Source organism: Lemur catta, chromosome 6, assembly GCF_020740605.2.
Source record: "Lemur catta isolate mLemCat1 chromosome 6, mLemCat1.pri, whole genome shotgun sequence".
NCBI classification, from domain to species: Eukaryota; Metazoa; Chordata; class Mammalia; order Primates; family Lemuridae; genus Lemur; species Lemur catta.
This window is the reverse complement of record NC_059133.1, coordinates 43,306,655-43,323,367: the sequence shown is the minus strand read 5'-3', so window position 1 is coordinate 43,323,367 and position 16,713 is coordinate 43,306,655. Positions and strand designations below refer to the sequence as shown.

The 16,713-nt window shown below is 40.5% G+C and overlaps 1 protein-coding gene across 5 annotated transcripts in view; it reads left to right on the top strand.

Moving 5' to 3' along the window:
- MYRFL (myelin regulatory factor like) overlaps positions 1–16,713 on the top strand; it is a 65,822-nt gene that overhangs the window by 29,921 nt on the left and 19,188 nt on the right. For all 5 annotated transcript variants that reach the window (XM_045553378.1, XM_045553377.1, XM_045553376.1 and 2 more), the window contains 4 exons: positions 939–1,047; positions 1,811–1,920; positions 13,255–13,418; positions 14,039–14,102. In XM_045553378.1, coding sequence (XP_045409334.1) covers positions 939–1,047; positions 1,811–1,920; positions 13,255–13,418; positions 14,039–14,102 — 447 coding nt within the window. The remainder of the gene's footprint in view (positions 1–938; positions 1,048–1,810; positions 1,921–13,254; positions 13,419–14,038; positions 14,103–16,713) is intronic.

The following is a 16,713-nucleotide window of genomic DNA, read 5'->3' as shown; positions in this document are numbered from 1 at the left end:
TCTTTTAAAAGGCAATCATTTTTTAAGTCCCACCACTTAGTAGTGCATGATATGTTGAAGGTGATTGGTACATGTTAGTCAAATAAAAAAAAATGAATGAATTGAACTAAGCTTTTGTTAACAGTAAGCTCAAAGTTATCCTCTCGAATTAGTACCTGAAGGAGAGATAGTCCATCCAGCCAATGAAGCATCAAGCCACCTTCTTCACAGCCAGTCAACCTAGTGAAGGACGGAGAGCCCTAAATGCTGGTGGGGAGCTCTCCTGCCCCTCCTGGAGTGGGTCAGGGAGGAGTTGAGAGCCACGACAGCCATTTTCTTAAAACAACAACAACAAGCATTTTTGGTTCCTCTAACACAGGATGAATGCCCAGGCAATATATTTTTAATTGCCAAGACCCCACTGGTTTCATAATCCAATTATATTCTAAAAGAAAATTGGGGGGAACCCACAAAGGGCTGCCAACTTTTTACTTGTCAGATAAAATTAAAAAGAATTAATTCTGTTATTATCATCAATTTATTTTTTAAAAAAACCGTCAAATTAAAGGGAACTCCTTTAATCCTCTTATGTGGATCAAACACATTTAGCTTTAGGGAAAATTCACTTTATTGTCTTGTTATCGTTTTGCTGGGACCCAGTGAAATTTGTCTGAAAACTTCAGTGACAGTTGGGAAGGCCTTTAACAACCTGAGGGGAGTGGTCTCGGGAGGATGCCCTGCTGACCAGGGTGGGCTGGGGGAGGGAGCTTCACAGAGAAGGGAGAGTGGGGTCCTGAAGGACCAGCCGTTGGGTAACCCCGGTTTGTGATCCACTTGAAGAAATTATCCCCAGCAAAATGTCCAGAAGCAATTCAGTGATGTCTCTGGGTCACTCTGAGCGTTGATTTGAATAGCAAATATCTAAGCGGGTGAAATCTGCTCTTCTTTAATTAAATTAGGTTGACACAAATGAACAGCTGAGAAGAATAGCCCAAATGAGAATTGTTGAATATGACTACAAACCTGAATTTGCATCTGCGATGGGAATAAACACTGCCCATCAAACAGGTACAGACACACGTTGCCTTTTTAATTTTGTATTGTCAACTATTAAAATTTTAATTCCCTCTTTATGTTGAGGTGGTGTGCTGTGATATCTGACAACACCATGTTGGTCTAACTGGTTCTCTGTGAAACTCGTAGCCACTAGAACAGAAAAGGTTAAAGAATTTCTGTGTCATCTTTACTCAACACCCCCACTCCTGCACCCCAAGCTGCGGGTGGAGGATTTTGGATATATGGTTTCTTTTCACCGGAGTCCTTTTGCTCGTGGGATAGGTGTTCAGGGGCAGATGACAGCTCAACCTATATGAGGAGCAGTATTGGGCATCCTGTGATGGAGAGAGAAGGTAGCAAGGAAAGCAGGTCTAGTAAGAGGAGGGGGAAGCAAGATGATGCTTATACCGCAATCCAGGAATCCTAAAGAAAGAATATTTAAGAGCAAAGGACTCTTACAGGAAAAGAAAGGAAATCAAGCTAATGCCCCACACTTACTTCTTTGTACAGGGATTTTGAGATATTTACTCACCCATTCCAATATTTGGCCCGGAGTCTCAAAAAACCAGAGAAAATGATACTCCCACTTTTAATCCTATAGTTGTTTTTGGCTCAAAATCCTTCTTGCAAATGCATTGTAGATCAAAGCAAAAGCTTAAAAGGGTTGAGTATCTGTTTTCAAATGTGGCTGTCAGTGATCCATTCTGATGTGTGCCTATGAGGATTTTCTCCTGGAAGGTCTTTGATTAAACCTGTTGGAGTGTTTTTTACGCAGGAATGATTGCCCAGGAGGTGCAAGAGATCCTGCCCAGAGCCGTGAGAGAGGTTGGTGATGTCACCTGTGAAAACGGAGAGAAGTTGGAGAACTTCCTCATGGTTGATAAGGTAATCATTGAGGAGACGTCTACTGCTATACCTGTCACCCCACGGACAGACCCCTTCTGTGCGAGCACAATGGGCTGAAACATCTAACCCCTGAGCTGTGGAGTGAGTTGGTATCAATTATCTCACACTAGTCATAGGCACCAAAAAGAAGTCCTGTAAGTGAAAAGGAAAAAGGAATATGCACTAGAAAGAATTCAAGTTCAGCAGGTCTTGCTGGAGGAAAATTGGCATTGACTGGGAAAGTACACTTAGCAGGAATGCACTTACACAAGGGCCAAACATCAGGATAAATACTGACAAGAAGTTTTGATTAGACTTCATCTTTAAAAATGAAACTAAAACCTATGAAAATGTATCTTATTTTGTGTGATACAACTTAAATTATAATCATACAATGTGCTCCTTCCTAGAATGATCAAAGATTGAAGTGTTGAATTTTTTTGAGAATAGTTTTTTGATAAAACCTTATGTTTGACTTTTACAGTATAATCATAAAGTGGGTCATTTCTTGCAAAGATATTCACAGGCCTCATAATTTTTTCCTAAGGGCCTGTCTTAATTCTTTGATATTCAAATCATTCTCTTTTGAAGGAGTGTCATCATGCCTGTAGATTAGCTTTTCCTCACTTGGCAACGGGTCTAAATCTGCCAGTTCCTCGCTTGTCAATGCTGTGTGTGTGATGTGAATGGTTCCCTGCTACCACGTACATCGATTCTGTGAAATCCAGCATCTTTTGCAAGGGTTGCAAAACCACTCTGCTGCTGATTTGCTTTACATTGCATTATTATATTTGATGCTAGGAGGAAAGACCAGTTGACATAGGGCTTTTGTAGGCACAGGGAGAGATGTTTGAGTGGAGACTATTTTAGAATTTGTCTTCCCAAACTTCCAAGCACACACATATCACTGGGGATCTTATTAAAATGCAGAGTCTGATTTGGCAAGAATGAGGTGAGACCAGAGATTCTGCAGTTCTAACTCGCCTCCAGGTGACGCCAATCTTGCCAACTCTGCTGGTCACAAGCCACACTTGGAGTAGCAGAGTGTGCCTTTTCATGTCAGGCCCCTTCACCATCCTCTACCTACAAGCTTTTGTCCCATAACACTTAGATAACAGGGTCTGGGAGGCTTGCTCAGCCCTGGGCTGCAGAGCCGCATGGCAAAGTTTGATTTATTATACCCTGCTTCCCAGGAACACATCTTCAACAGAAAAAATTCTTCAGTCATTCTTCCCAACCTAGGCTAGCACTTCACTTGAGAGGTATATCATGAGAAGTTTATTTATATATTTGTTCCTCAATTTTTTATCATGGTAAAATATACAAAACATAAAATTTACAACCTTAACCATTTTAAGTGTACAGCTCAATGGTGTTGGATCCATTCACAATGTACAGCCACCACCACCAACCATCTCCAGAAATCTTTTCCTCTTGTAAAACTGAAACTGTACCCATTAAACAATAACTTCCCATTACCCACCTTTCCCCCACCCCTGCAGCCACCCTTCTACTCTCTCTGTCTATGATTTTGACTACTCTAAATACCTCGTATAAGTGAAATCATGTAAGAACTGCCTTAAAGCAATTCACAACTGAGCCTATGTAAAGATAAGGTGTGCCTTGTGAATAATTATTTCTTAGACAGTTCCTGTTTTTTTCTTTTTAAGATTGCATACTGTAAACACCCTACTATGACTTAGTATGTAGCTACTTTTGACTCATTGATTCTATTTTTTTCAATCATAATGTGCCAGGAAATGTCTGTTTGAATCATGCAGTGGCAAGTTACCCTTTGTTCCTGTCTTCAAGTAGCCTGTAGTCTAAGAGGGGGGTGATAGGACAGTTGCACGAGTAAAGCCCCAGGTTACGCTTCGAGAAGCTGTGGCTCCCATCAGTCCAGAAGAGGGAGTGAGGCGGGGCCCCACAGGGGAAAGGAAGGGGAGGATTTGAGAAACAAGCGAAGGAGGACATTGGGGGCTGAAGGTGTGGCCAAGGGAGGACAGATGCCTCTCAAACCTTCCTTTTTCTCATCCACAATATCCAATTTGACACCAGTCCTCTTTTTCTTCCTTTGGCAATGTCTCTTATGTATCAGTTCCCTTCCTTCTTCTCTTTATTTGTTCCATTTTTCTCCCTATTATAATGACCTCCTAACTGGCCCGCTAGGCACCAATAGAATTATCTTCCTTAAAAACCAAAACAAAACAAATCTCTGGTCATAGGATCTCCCTTTCCCACTTTGGCTCTTCACTGGCTACCAACCGTTATAAGGCCCCACAATCTGGATCAAATCTTCTCTTTCCAACATCCACATCAACCCCTCAACGTCATGACACCTTTAGTGCAGCCTGACTGAACAATGACCTTCCCACCCTTTCTCGAGTAAGCTGGGCTCTTCCTGAGCACAGTGTGTTTGTGTCCTCAGCTTGGAAGCCTTTGCCCCTCTCATGGCTCCACACGGAAGACTCCTGCCTGCCCTCTCAAAGCCCCATGTTTCCCTGGACAGCTACCTTCCCTCCCTCTCCAGGGGCTCCCATGGCTCCCCCTACCCAGACTCACAGGCACTGCTGGTTTGGGAGCCCCTCCCATGCCAGCCCTTTTCTTTGTTCCTCAAACACCTGCCAAGTGTGTTTCTCCCTGGGGCTGTTCTGTGTAGTGTTCCCTGCCCTAAAGACTCTCTCTTTAGATGATCTCATCCTTTGCATCTCCTTGCCGAGGCCTTCCCTGACCAGCCCATCTAAAGTTGTCTCTGCATCACTTGGTTTCATTTTGTTTGTAAGATTCAGGGCCATTGCGAGGGTGCACAGGGTCTTTGCACTAATTAGAAAAAGGTGGCCCTCTGGCCCATGCAGACCCTTCTGCCCCCTCAGCGGGGCGGGCCTCTGTGCTGTGAACAACCTGCAGGCTTGTTCCTAGCAGTCTGGAGAATGTTTGTCCTTAACTGAAATTATCTTGTTTATTTGACTACTTCTTTGCCAATCTCTCCAATTAGTTGTGTGAGCACAGAAATCTGTATTTTTCAAAACTATTTCTCCAACACTTTATTGTGGGCTTTTACCCCAGGGCCTAGGGTACTGTAGGAATTCAACAAATATTGGTAGAATAAATTAATGAATTCCAGGATGCCTTGGTTGATCCAGTTTCAATACTGCCTTAGGCTTCTGAATGTACAGTACTTCTTCTAGAGGATTTATCACATTGTGTTCTCTCTGCATTATCTGTCTTCTTCACTGGACTGTGAGGTCGGAGACTACAGTATCTGGTACATTGTGGATGCCGCTGATAAGAACTTGTTTATGTTAATGCCTGAGTTGTAGACTCTCAAAGAAAGGAAGAGAAGTGGTTGTATTATCATAAGAAAGTCTGAAGAAGTGATTTTCTGGGGAAAAGATAAGTTCAATTTTGACTTGATGTCAACTGAACATTCAGATGAAAATGTCTGGAAGGTGACTTGGGAGTGTGGAACTTGGGAGAGCAGTGGGGATAGAGAAGAAGCTGCCATCATGAACAAAGATATTAATTAAGGGAAAGATTGTGGATGTAGGTTACAGATTGGAAGCCTGTGGTCTAGCCTGGCCGGCAGACACTTTTTTTCCCCCTCATGGTATTTTAAATACTTTCAAATTTATTGCCTATGTTTAAAAATTAGGAGATCTTCATACAGATATCAGATTTCTGGCTCCCCTGAAATATCAGAAAGTCGGGGTGTAGGGTGCTGGGGGTGGCTCCCCCAGCTGGGGCTTCATGGGCCCTCACATCACTGCTTCCTGTCACCTGCCTGGCACTATGGGCTTTTGAGTTCATATAAAATGAGAAGGAAAAAGGACCAAAGCAACACCTGGAGGCACACACCCAGTTCAGGCCTGCAGAGGAAGAAGAGGAGTGTGAGTGCTGAGAGGATTGAGTGAAAGTAGGAGGAGACCATGGCGCAAGCACAAGGTCAACAAGTGAGCGAAAAGGGCCAGTGGGGACATGGGAGGAGACAGGTGAGACAGGAGGTTCTCTCTGGATGCACAGCAGGAGTGGGGTGTGGGATGCACACAGACTTAATTTTACAAAATACTGCCTAATTGTTGGTCAGTTCTAATTCATAACAGCGGCTCATGAGACTTGCTGTTTCTCTATAGCCTCATCAACACCTGACATTATCAGACTTTCTAAATTTTGCAATTGTGATTGAGTAAAGTGGCATCATATTGTTTCAATTTGCCTTTCTCTGATTAGCAGTAAAGTTGCACATCTCTTTCTCATGTTAGCTTTAGGTTTCTCCTTCTATGAATTGTTTTGGATCTTTTTCAGGATGAGAATATAACTTTTCACTTGACTCTCTTGTTTTATTCTTTCTCAATACTCTCAAAAATAAAACTAATATACCAACTCTATGGCAATGGCTTAAGATAGTGACAATTATTTTCCATTTCAATGCCTTGTTGGCTTTCTTCCTACTGCTAATTACAACTTAAAACTGTATTATTTACTTGTGGTTTACCTGTTGGTGGTCAATCTCCCCCACTAGAAAATATGCTCTGTGAGGGCAGGGACCCTGTTTGCTTTATATAATTATTTTATCCCTGCACTTAGGAGAGTGTCTAGCATAGCACAGGTGCTTAATAAAGAATTATTGATTCTTTTCATTAATTGAATATTGAGCTATGTGTGTTGCATACTGAGTAGGTTCTGAGGAGTCGTAGGACAAAGTTGCTGCCTTCAAAAGGAGCTCACTGGTCACCTGAGAAGACAAGAAATTAAATAATTACAACTGTGACATGGGCTAGTTCAACTGAAAACTTGTCTCAAAGGATTCAAGCCCTCTCCACAGAAGATTGCACTTAAACAAAAATAACAAAAATTAAACGAGAATTCTAAGGCAAACAAACAAGGGCAACAATAATACACACAATTTTAAGCACTTTTATGAATTTTATGCACTTCCCATAGAAGGCAGAACATCAAAACGTGCCACCCAGGGAAATGAGCCCAACAGTTATTCTCCCTGCAAGAGAAATGTGCATGCAAAGGAAGCCTCTCCTCCAGGGACCCGTGGAAAATCCAGCTGGAAGCCTGAGCTTCCACGCCATCTCAGCAGCCTGCTTTTCTGGTTTTGGGATTCTATTCTTTTAAACCCATCTCGGGGCCTGGTGAGCTCTCCACAAAATAAACTCTTGGACAAAGATCTAAAGCTGAGTTTATTCAAGGCCCAAACAATTGTCAGACACACCCATTGGCCAAAGACAGTTTTTCTCCCTTTGGCAATGAGTTTTACAATGCTTCATCACAGGCTGTTTCATTCCCATGATTTTATTATAAAACATCAGTCCATGCAACATCAGATGCATCGTTTACCACAAGGAGAGATTTTCAAGTCTGTGATGCTCTCTTACTGGGAAAGAAATAAGGGCCTATTTCATCTTCTCGAAGCTTTCTTTGCCATCGGGCTTAGTTACCGCGATTCAGTGTTGTTGAAAAGAAGACAAGTTGTCATTCCCAAAGAGAGGAGAAATCAGCTCTTCTGCCCGGCAGCGCCTCCATGTTGCAGACTCATTATTTTCAGGCCTGCGAGGGACCAAGGAGCTTCCAAGCTGTGTTCTGTAGAGTTCATGGGCTTTCTTGGGTGGGGGTGCAGGTGCAGGGGGAACTTAAGGGCTTTCATCTGTTTCCTAAGCCAATCATCTCCCAAAAAGGAGAGGACCTAACCCGGATGGAAGCCAGTTTGTTGGGTATAATCGAACCACTAGTCCATGGCACTGAAGGTGATAAACACTAACGTTTGTTTAATTCACCCACATTTCTATGGGCATTTTCTAACATGGAAAAGGAATTTGGATCTTAGTTTTTTTACCTTTCTGAGAGAAGTCTCGGATAAAAGAATAAACTGGCAGTTGGCCCCTCTCTCTTCATTTCATTGGAGGCAGCACTATGACCTCTCAATGCCTCATGGCATGAGCCAACACCGTAAGAATATTCATTCATTTAATCATCAGATATGTACTGAGTTACTACTCTACGGGAGAACCAAGTGCGGATGAGATGTGAGCTATTATAAACTCTCCAGGAGTTTATAATATAGGTAAATCTGACACCAGGTGTAAGGAAGGTGGGACAGGTGAGGCAGGTAGAAGCAGCTGCACGTGCTAGGTGCAGCAACTAGAGGAAGTGTGCTAGGTTAAGTGAATGGATAGAGATGGTGAGAGCATACAGCGTGAAGGGGACTGTGTGAGAGATGAGTTTTAGATGATGGGCCCACTCTAAGCTAGATAATAGCTGTGATTTCACAAACGCCTCCCTGTTGTTTTCATGTGCACATAAACTTGCCAAACTGCCTCAAGCATCCATTTAGAAAATATGCTCATTCTGTCCATGTGAATCCTGGCCCTAAAGCAACTCTTTCAAACAGTGGGTGAAAGATCCTTGGGTGATTTGAAGCGGTTGCCACTTTTTCCTCCACGGTCTCATTAGCAGTTTTTGGTGGCAAGCTGGTTTAATCATTTTTACATTGTGTTTCAGCTGAGGTATGGGCCCCATTTAAACTGTTAATAGCTGACAGAGTTGAGTAATTAACTAGGTTCAATTACAAAAGTGTCCTTAACCAAGGGTGGGTATCAAATGGGGACACTTTTCAAAATGCCCTGGCCTATACCCATCTCGGCCCTAATGAACCCAAACCTCTACATGGAGTCTGGATATCTAGCTAAAAACTACTCATACAGACCTTATCACTTGCATAGAAAAGGACATTTTCAGAAAATGCTAGACTATATTTTTGAACGTATTGATACTGGCTTCAATGTGATGGCAGAAGACAGAAGTCAGAACTCTTAAGTATCTTAGTTAAGAGTCATCCCCTAAAACATGTCCTGGAAATTTACTTTTTGGTCATTTTCCATTGGATCTATAAAGTCAAGGCCAGCCATAATTATAATCAGAAAGGTAGTAGTAAATTTCCTCTCCACCTTTATTTCCTCTTGAATAAGAAAACATATGAATTATCTCCTTGCCTGTTGGACCTGGAAGATATATGGTGCTAGCAAATTTGAGTTGGGGACGTTAGAGCTGGCTTTTTATCATTATTGACAAGTAACCAGACAATTGCAGCCATTGCTCGTATGGCATGAGGCAGTACTGAAGGTCCTGTCGGGGACGACATTGCAGAAAGAACTTACTGCGATGTAGCGGGGACTTTATCATCATTCTCCATGGTCTGCTTTGGTTTGGGCTAAATCATAAATTAATATATCAATCGAACATTTTTACAAAAGAAAATGCCAGTTGCCAAGAAAAAAAAAAAAGAGTATAAGTAGTGCCAGTGAGGATGGAGAGCAATGGGTAGATTTGGGAGAGTCAGGATATGGAGCCGACAGCATTGCATGTTAGACTGCCTGCCGGGGACAGGATGTGGGAGGGGGTCAGAGAGGACCACTGGGAATCTGTTTTGGACGCTGGGTGGAGATCGACCGGCCGTGTGCTCTGCCGTAAACAACACAGCTATAATCATAGTATAAGGCTCTCTCCAGAGCAAACGTAGTAAATAATCAGGTAGCATTTATTATGATTTAGAGAAGGCTATTATTATCTTCATGATTTCTGTTTATTTTTATTAAAACAAATTTAGAAGTAAAGGAAAACCTGTACTGGGATTAGAAAATTTAGGACTTTTGCAGGGAGTTTTTGTTTTTGTTTTGTGATTTTTAAAAACCATTTTTAATGAAAAATTTAAACATACACAAAATGAGAGAGAAGAGTAACAAAGCTCCATGTATGTCTCACTCAGATTTCACAGTTATCAATTCTTGTTCAGTCTTATTTTATATGAACCCCTCGCCAACTACCCTTCCCCAAACAACTGGATTATTTAAAGCAACCTCCAACATCATACCATTTCATTGTAGGTACTTCAGTACTTTTTTTTTTTTAAAGAGAAGGACTGCCACTTAAAAACTGAACCATTATACCATTATCACACCTAAAAACTTACAGTAATTCCTTAATATCATCAAATGGAGTTGGTGTTGAAATTTCCCCAATTGTTTTCATGTGTGTATATAACAAAGAAACAGATATACGCATATGGTTTTAGGAGTCATTGAGGATTATTGCCTGGATCATGTTTCCGTAGGGGTTAGAAAATAGTGACACTCTGTCATTTCTTCTTTATTGATTCTCCGGAATTCTTCTAAAATGAGAACTTTCCCTTATCAAATATGTAAATGATATATAGGACAGGCAGGATAAAACTTGATTTTTTTTTCTTTATTTACAAGTTTTCAGAAAAATGAGTTGAATACCTAATATCCTCTAAAAGTGGCCAATAAAATATTTTTTAAAATTGAATAGAATTTTGGATGCTTTTAAAACACATTCGATTCTTTGATCTGCTATGGTAATTAGTCCTTTGATGTCCTATCTTTGGCCAATGGGTATTTTTTCAGTGAGCTCCTGGAGTCATTTTGACAAAACCACAGTACTCTGTGATAGCTTTCTTGTTTTCTCCTTATAAGATATGCCAGGTTCATTTTGTACATTTCCTACTCCAAACCTGGAAGGGTCCTGGTTCCTTTCAGTGGGAATGATATCAATATTTAGAGACAACATTGAGGGTTGCTCATCATTTGTAGTCCCTTTTAGTGGACATAGCTAGAAAATGTTTTTTTTCTTTTTTAAAATAGAATATATCAGGATTCCATAGCAGTCTTTCTAATTTAAATTTAGCTTTGCTAGGGTTTTACTTACTGTTTTGATTTTATTTCTTTTCTTAAATGCTAAAAATCTTGGTTTATAACACTATTAACTTAATTTTGTATTTGCTTTATCCAATTATGTGTGTGTGTGGTATGTGTGCGTGTGCAATCCATCACTATTATTGCTAACAATATGATCATTGAAAAGTTTAGGATTTCTTTGCTGGTTATTTTTGTTTCTTTGTTTTTGTCTTTAGGATCAAATTACTGTTCTTTGAAGTCCTTTAAGATAAATCTTCTCTGTAAGGTTAAACCAGAAACTCCATTGCCAGTTAGGTTCATTTGTTTTGTTTTGCTTTTCATTTTTAAAGAATACTTTTTAAATTTTGATTTATATTTTATAATTATTCAAAATACATTATTCTAAAGGCAAATTTATAAAACACGGTACATTCAGAGGGCCTGGCTTCTACCCATTTTGTCCACGTTGTTTTTCTCTTCCCAGTATGTATAAAAATTTTAAATTAGTTTTGGTTTATCCTTCATTTTTTTTAATGTAAGAAAATATGAAAATATTTTTGTATTCTCCCTTTTTCTTAGACAAAAGGTAGCATACTATACACACTCTTCTGTACCTGCTCTTGTCTGCTTACATTATATCCTAGACTTTGTTCTGTAATGGTATATAGAGATAGTCTTCATTCCTTTTTACAGTTGCATGGTATGCTGCTCTGTGAATGCACCATCATTTATTATCAATTCCCCTATTGATGGACATTTGGGTTGATGTCAGTCTTTTTATTTCTTACCTTGTACCAGGAGATCTATGGACTAGATTTCCAGAAGTGGGATTACTAGCTCAAAAATAAAAACATATATAATTTTGGTAGATATTGCTAAATTCCACTCCAAGTGGCTTTATCAATTTGTTTTCTTTGGATAGATTTTGAAAGATATCTGGTAAGACTTCAGGAAAAATATCGGGTTTTCTGATGACTTTTGAGAAGCCAATATGGGGATGTCCTTTTTTTTTTTTTTTTTTTGGTAAGTTTTCTTCAAGCAAGCATAGGTCTCTAAGATCAGGCTTTTGGTCATTTTGCTTCCCAAAGAGGAAGGCTTTCTGTTTTGCTAAACTGCTAACTCATTGCACCTTTCAATTCACTTTTGTCCCTTCTTCCTGAGCATGTCTTATGGGCAAAAGTATGTGTTAAATGCTGGTGAGATACACAAATGAATCAACATAATTGCTGCCCTCCACAAACTCAGGATCTAGGTTGGGAGACACATAATACCTGATACAAGACAATGGCCAAGTTATCAAATTGAACATGCTTTGAGGACATGGTAGAAGAGAGGGGTGCCCTCTGACCAGTGGTCTCTGGGGAGATCCTGGGTACAATGGGGTTTGGAGTGGCTTGAGGAAAGCCATTTTTATCAGAGCTAACTATTAGAATAAAGTCTCAGACATGGGGGAATGCAGGGTGTCAGGGGACTTCATTAGATCTATTTGAGAGAGTCCGCCACTGTTTCATGAGACACACCTGTCTTTAAACTGCATAAACTAAGCCTTAAATCTATACTGTTCTAAGTGATTGCTTTACAGTGTTTGAAACACTCAGAGCTTTGGCTTGGGTGATGAGAATCTCAAAGCCCTGAGTTTGACCCTTAACCACAAAACAGCCTCTATTGACCTTGAACTCATCACTTTACATTAGTGGACCTACCTCTGTGAGATTCTGAAAGTGCTGTGGGACTTTTGAACTCGTAAACAGAGAGAGGGAAAGGAGGGGATAAGTCTTAGGGTTGGGGTGTGAGTTGGCCAGAGCTTTCCAGGGTTTTTGTTATGGCTGAGAGGTAAATGCACGTGTTCCTATGACGACTGACGTGTGGGTGGGGAAGGGGACGGCCTGGACTCCTAGCTTTGGTTGGTCTCCCCTGTCTTTCTCTTTCTGAGATGTCAGTCACTTTCTCTGAACAGGAAGAATTAAGTACTTTTTGTTTTTTGTTTTTTAATTTTGCTTGGAAGTTAGGCTGAAATATAAACTGTACAGGACAGCTCATGGAATGTTTGAGCAGAAACTGACATCTCAAGAATTATCCTTTCATTTATAATGAAGAAACCGAAGCCCAGCGAGGTTATTATGTTTTGCCTGAGATCTCACATTTATTAATAGTATGTAGCAGGATTCAGAGAAAAAACCAGGTTTTCCTTCCTCCTTCACCTGAGCAATTTGATGCACCTTTTGCCAGGGAAAGCTGGAGTCATTTCTTACGGAGATCTGGTGATGAACGCACAAATCAACATTCAGAAACCTATTCTTTCTTTTTATGAGTTTTAACTATAGCATAATGGCAATTGAAGATAAATCTTTGGGTTCCAAACTCAACAGTGTCCTTCAGCTCCATTTTTGAGTTACAAGGGCATATTTCCATTTTACTGTAAATTGAACAGAAGCAGTTTTACTACACAGCCAGCAGTTTAGCAAGACCTCTTTAAGTTTCAAACCTCTGCAGATTTATCTTGAATGAACTTGAGGATGTGTGTGTATATAACCATTTGCAATGGTGTATTCCAACTGTCTTGAATGGGCTATGGACAGCTCCCTGGTGGTCTCAAACTGTAAATTTATGCACTCCATATGATTTTCCTTTTTAGGACCAGATCTTTATGGAAAATGTAGGTGCAGTGAAGCAGCTCTGCAAACTAACTAACAACCTTGAAGAAAGAATAGAAGAGTTAGAAATATGGAACAGAAATCTGGCCAGGCTAAAGCGGCTCAGTAGCTGGAAGTCCTCAGCCAGTGAAGCAAGCTCAATCAGGTACATCTAAGATCATAGAAATCTGGGAAAAGGAGAGAGTGGGCTCTTTCTGAAAGGAGATTGATCTAAATGGTCTTTTTGATGAAACAGCGACCATTATTACTTTCTGATAATGAAGTCCCTATTTTTCTTTTAGAATATTTTGGAACATGATTGCCTTAGGGGATAACTTTCATATTTTTTCTGTTGCTGCTTTAAAAATAAAACAAAACTTGAGGCATCTGTTTAATAGCAGTTGTTATAGGGAGTGCTAAACTTTAGCAAAAGAGTAGCTTCCCCTTTAATGAGGAGAGGTGGCCATTTCTAAATTTAGAAAACCATGTTTGGGCTTCAGGGAAAAAAAACTTCATTATTTTTTTTATTGCTTAAGGAGGTAAATGCTCATTTCCTGGGGTCTAGTTTTGAGAAAAAGAGAAATGTAATGTTTAGTGCATTCATTTATGCTTACAAAAATTCTTTTCCACAAAAGGAATTCTCAATTGCCTTGGCTTTTCCTTTTTCAAATTATCACTGTACTACAAAAGCAAGTCATACTGCTGTGTTAGTGACAGCCTGGGCTTTTGTCATGTCACTCCTGGAGAGGTATTTGAGTAGTAACCAATTTTCTTTTTGTTTTAAAGCAAATTTAGCAGAGCTTTTGGTGCATCTTCTCCAAGAAGAGCCATTCACAAAAAACCCAACAAGGTAAATAGACAAACTTATGATGAAAAGATATGATATTTTCTATTAAAAAAGTTTTCAGAGAAATTGATAAAGAATTTTTTTTCTCATTTATTTGTTGATAGATTCTTGAGTTTGCATCCTTATGCACTGCAGGTATTTAGATATTTACCTTTTGATAGATGTTAACTGGCTTTTTAAAGAGCGGAAGTTTAGGAAAATGAGTACAGAACATTGTCCATTTCATAATTATCTGCCAGTTTTGTTTATATTGTCCTCATCAGATGAAATTCGTTGACCCCACATAGTTGCTTATCTTTGGCTTCAGAAAATCCCAAAGGGACTTCAATTAATCCTCAAATCCCTCGTTTCCCTTTGATATTGAGTACTGAATATGCAAATGGAATAATAGGTATTCACTTACTCGCAAAGGTTAAAGTATGATGGTTTTATTGATGAATAAAGAGAGCTTTTATTAAGTAGAGTAACATTTAGAGTAAAAAGTGAAGGTTAATCATTTATGAACTTGAAGGACAGCTTCTTCATCACAGAGAAGTGTCAGTTAGGGAGAATTATCTCAGAATATTAACTATTAACAGAATGTACAGTCCATGAGACCGGGCCCTGTGTCTGCCTTCTTCAGTCCTGTGTTGCTGGGGGCTAGCACATAGTAGGCACTCAAGAAATATTTGTCAAACAAATGCATGAGTGGAGAACCCAGTCTGCAAATATTCCCTGAAGCCTCATAATTTAAATTAAAAACATTAAGTGGTTCAGTGTGTTGGGCATGTGGACACAGGGTGGGGACTTACACAGGACTTAAAGAGCATCCATTGAACTCAGAGACCTCTTGCCGTCACTGTAGAAGGCCTGTGGGAGGCAGACAAAGATGAGTCAGATGTGGTCTCTTCTAGGGAATTACAGCACAGCCAGGGAAGATTAGAAGAAAATACAAAGAACAGTTGTACCTGGATGTGATAAATGCTGCAGAGGCTCAGAGCACGCAGGAGTTTTATGAGAGCTGAAACTTAAAGGGGGAGTAGGCTTTGGCCGGACAGCAAAGGAACTGCCGGAGAGGTTCAGACGGAATGGCATAAACAAAGCTCCGGGAGTTGGAACTGGCTTCCTTGAAGGATTAGGTGGGAGTTGGTTAGGGAAGATAGTGGAAGATAAGGCTGGAAATACAGGTTAGGTTCTGATTTCCTGGACTATCAGACCATGGAGTTCATTTGATAAGCTACGACCTTTTGAATCATAACAATGATCTCTAAGTTGTTTAGTTTCTTTCTTTTTTTTTTATCTTTATAGACACAGAAAAGGAGGCAGCATAGCATTGTGGTTAAGAGCCTAGATTCTGGAGCCAAATTTTTTGTTGTTGTTCAAATCCTTACTTTGTGATTTATTAGCTGTGTGATCTTGGGTGAGGAACTCAGCCTTCTTGTACCTCCTTTTTCCCGTCTCTGACATGGGGATGAGAAAAGCACTTGCCTCGTAGGGCGGTTGAGGATTATTGTGAGGATTAAAGAAATTAGTATACGTAAAGCACTCAGAAGGGTGCATGGCACGTAAGAAGTCCTGGATAAGTGTTCACTGTTATTGTTTTCAAACTCACTATTTCAGTGATTCTCATACTTTCCATATGTCAGACTTGTCCAGGGAGCTTGATAGAGTACAAATACTGGAAATGTTTGCTCCCTCTGTGCTGTCTTGGTGGGAGAGCTCAGCTCTCTCTGGGAGGTTGATTTTCCCTTCCATGCCACCACCAGCCTCTTAGGTGTCCTCTGTTCCTTGGGGCCTCCGTGGGTCCCTGGGTCACTGCAATGCTTGTGTGTGTGTGTGGGGGGGGACTGGTACTCTGGGCTTGGGTGGGAGTGTTCATGAGCAAAGTGCTTGCTGTGGGCAGTTGATGGGCATTGCCAGGTGGTAAGCCTGGCTGGACCCTGCCTCGACTTCCACACAGCTCCCACTGCTGGCCAGGACGGTGCTCATTCTAGAAGAAGGCTGAGATCTCCTGCTCTAGCTCTTATCCAATACCTAGGGTTCCTCTTCCTTCCTCTCCTTCTCCAAGAAGCAGGTGGGTGATTCCTCCTATATGTAGGGATCAGAGTGAGGTGGGAAGGTCCTCAGGGTTCAAGTGAGAATTCACTGAGTATTTGGAGGAGGAGGAGAGGGAGAGGGAAGGAACAAACATGGGTAAATACTTTTCATTATCTTACAGATTCCTAACCCCCACCCTACCTCAACTAAAATCTATTGAATCAGAATTTTCCAGGACATTGAGGCTTTTAACAAGCTCCGTAGTAAGTTTATGCACACCTGAATTTGAGAACCATTACACTGTTGGATGGCGCTGCCCAATAACTCTGAAAATTAAGCTGTCATTATTTAATATTCCTATTTTATTGATATGGAAAATGAGGATCAATGACATTTGGATAACTTTAGGACTCAACTTCAAGTCTGACTCCAGGTCGTAGGCCATTTCCCTGTATTAGGTCAAAGAATTTGGAGCAAAAGCATGGAGATTTAAAATAATCCAACAGCTGTGGTGGGTAGGTTGAAGGGGGAAGTGCTTATCCTGAGACTAATACTATTTAATTCCAATTGATTCAATAAATTTCAGTGAGTTCATTCT